Below are 1,001 nucleotides of genomic sequence, written 5' to 3'. Positions count from 1 at the left end.
CAAAATAAGGGAGTTGTTAATATTTTACATAGAACTTTTAAGAAAAGTTTTTGGGATTGATTAGAGATTAAGATCCTCAATGCACTTGTGAGTGACTCTTGTTGATGGATAAGCACAAGGCAAGAAACTTGTGCAATAAAAAAATGAATATTGTCAATTTATGTGATCAGGGCTTAGAGTCCCTTGACCCTTGCAATCTCTGAAAGCAAACACACAAGAACGACATATTTGGCCAAAGACTTACAGTTGTTCTACAGCACTCAGTGTGTTCCCCTGGGAAGCCAGGTGACACACATGAGGAAACTGTCTTATGGCACTTTCAGTTCTAAATTAAACATATAGGTGGATAGATATCCAGAAAGAATTAACTTTCAGAAAAGTGAGGTAGAGATGAAACTTCCCCATTAGTACGTCATACAGAAGACTGAAATGATGTTGATATATATTTTATGATGTACATTGTTTTATTTAAATTTCTCCAGAGAAAATTTACAAGAATGTACATATGAAAATATATATTACATACAATATTAAACATATGCACTAAGTAAAAATATTCATGAAGTTCTTTGTCATCATGGAAGAGCACAAATTTCATCAACCTTAAAACACATGGTTTCAAATACATAAAAATCGTATAAGACCAATTTCAAACACTTTATAGGTCCTAGAAGTAGATAGTACTAATATAAGAGATAACCATACCATTCTTATAAACACTGGACCTCCTTGTCATCCCTTCCGTCCTAAGAAACACTAAATAAGCTGTTGTTTACAGATAAAACGCATTTCTTCCCTGCAAGGTTCATCCAAAAAACCTTCATTTGAGCTATATACTATGCAGTTCGATATATTTACAGTTCGAAGAAGTGAAAATCTGTAATGAAAAATAAATAAAATGTTGCCATAAGGGTAAAGGAAATGAGAATGTTTAGGGATGGTGTTTCTTATTAAAAATAGAACTTTAAAGCATTTGAATGAGATATTAACATACTGAGTCA

The 1,001-nt window shown here is 32.4% G+C and overlaps 1 protein-coding gene across 2 annotated transcripts in view; it reads right to left on the bottom strand.

Annotated features, from left to right (window-relative positions):
• The window catches only part of LOC105306757 (natural killer cells antigen CD94-like), a 33,652-nt gene that overhangs the window by 27,365 nt on the left and 5,286 nt on the right, over positions 1–1,001 (bottom strand). Inside the window, exon 6 of one of the 2 annotated variants that reach the window (XM_011381942.1) lies at positions 706–877. The exons of the other annotated variant lie outside the window; for it this stretch is intronic. Within the exon in view, the coding sequence (XP_011380244.1) occupies positions 830–877 (48 nt within the window). The 3' untranslated portion in view covers positions 706–829. The remainder of the gene's footprint in view (positions 1–705; positions 878–1,001) is intronic. 2 annotated transcript variants of the gene reach the window in all.

The sequence above is a fragment of the Pteropus vampyrus genome, unplaced genomic scaffold (assembly GCF_000151845.1).
Source record: "Pteropus vampyrus isolate Shadow unplaced genomic scaffold, Pvam_2.0 Scaffold460, whole genome shotgun sequence".
NCBI lineage: Eukaryota > Metazoa > Chordata > Mammalia > Chiroptera > Pteropodidae > Pteropus > Pteropus vampyrus.
This window is presented reverse-complemented; position numbering and strand designations above follow the sequence as displayed.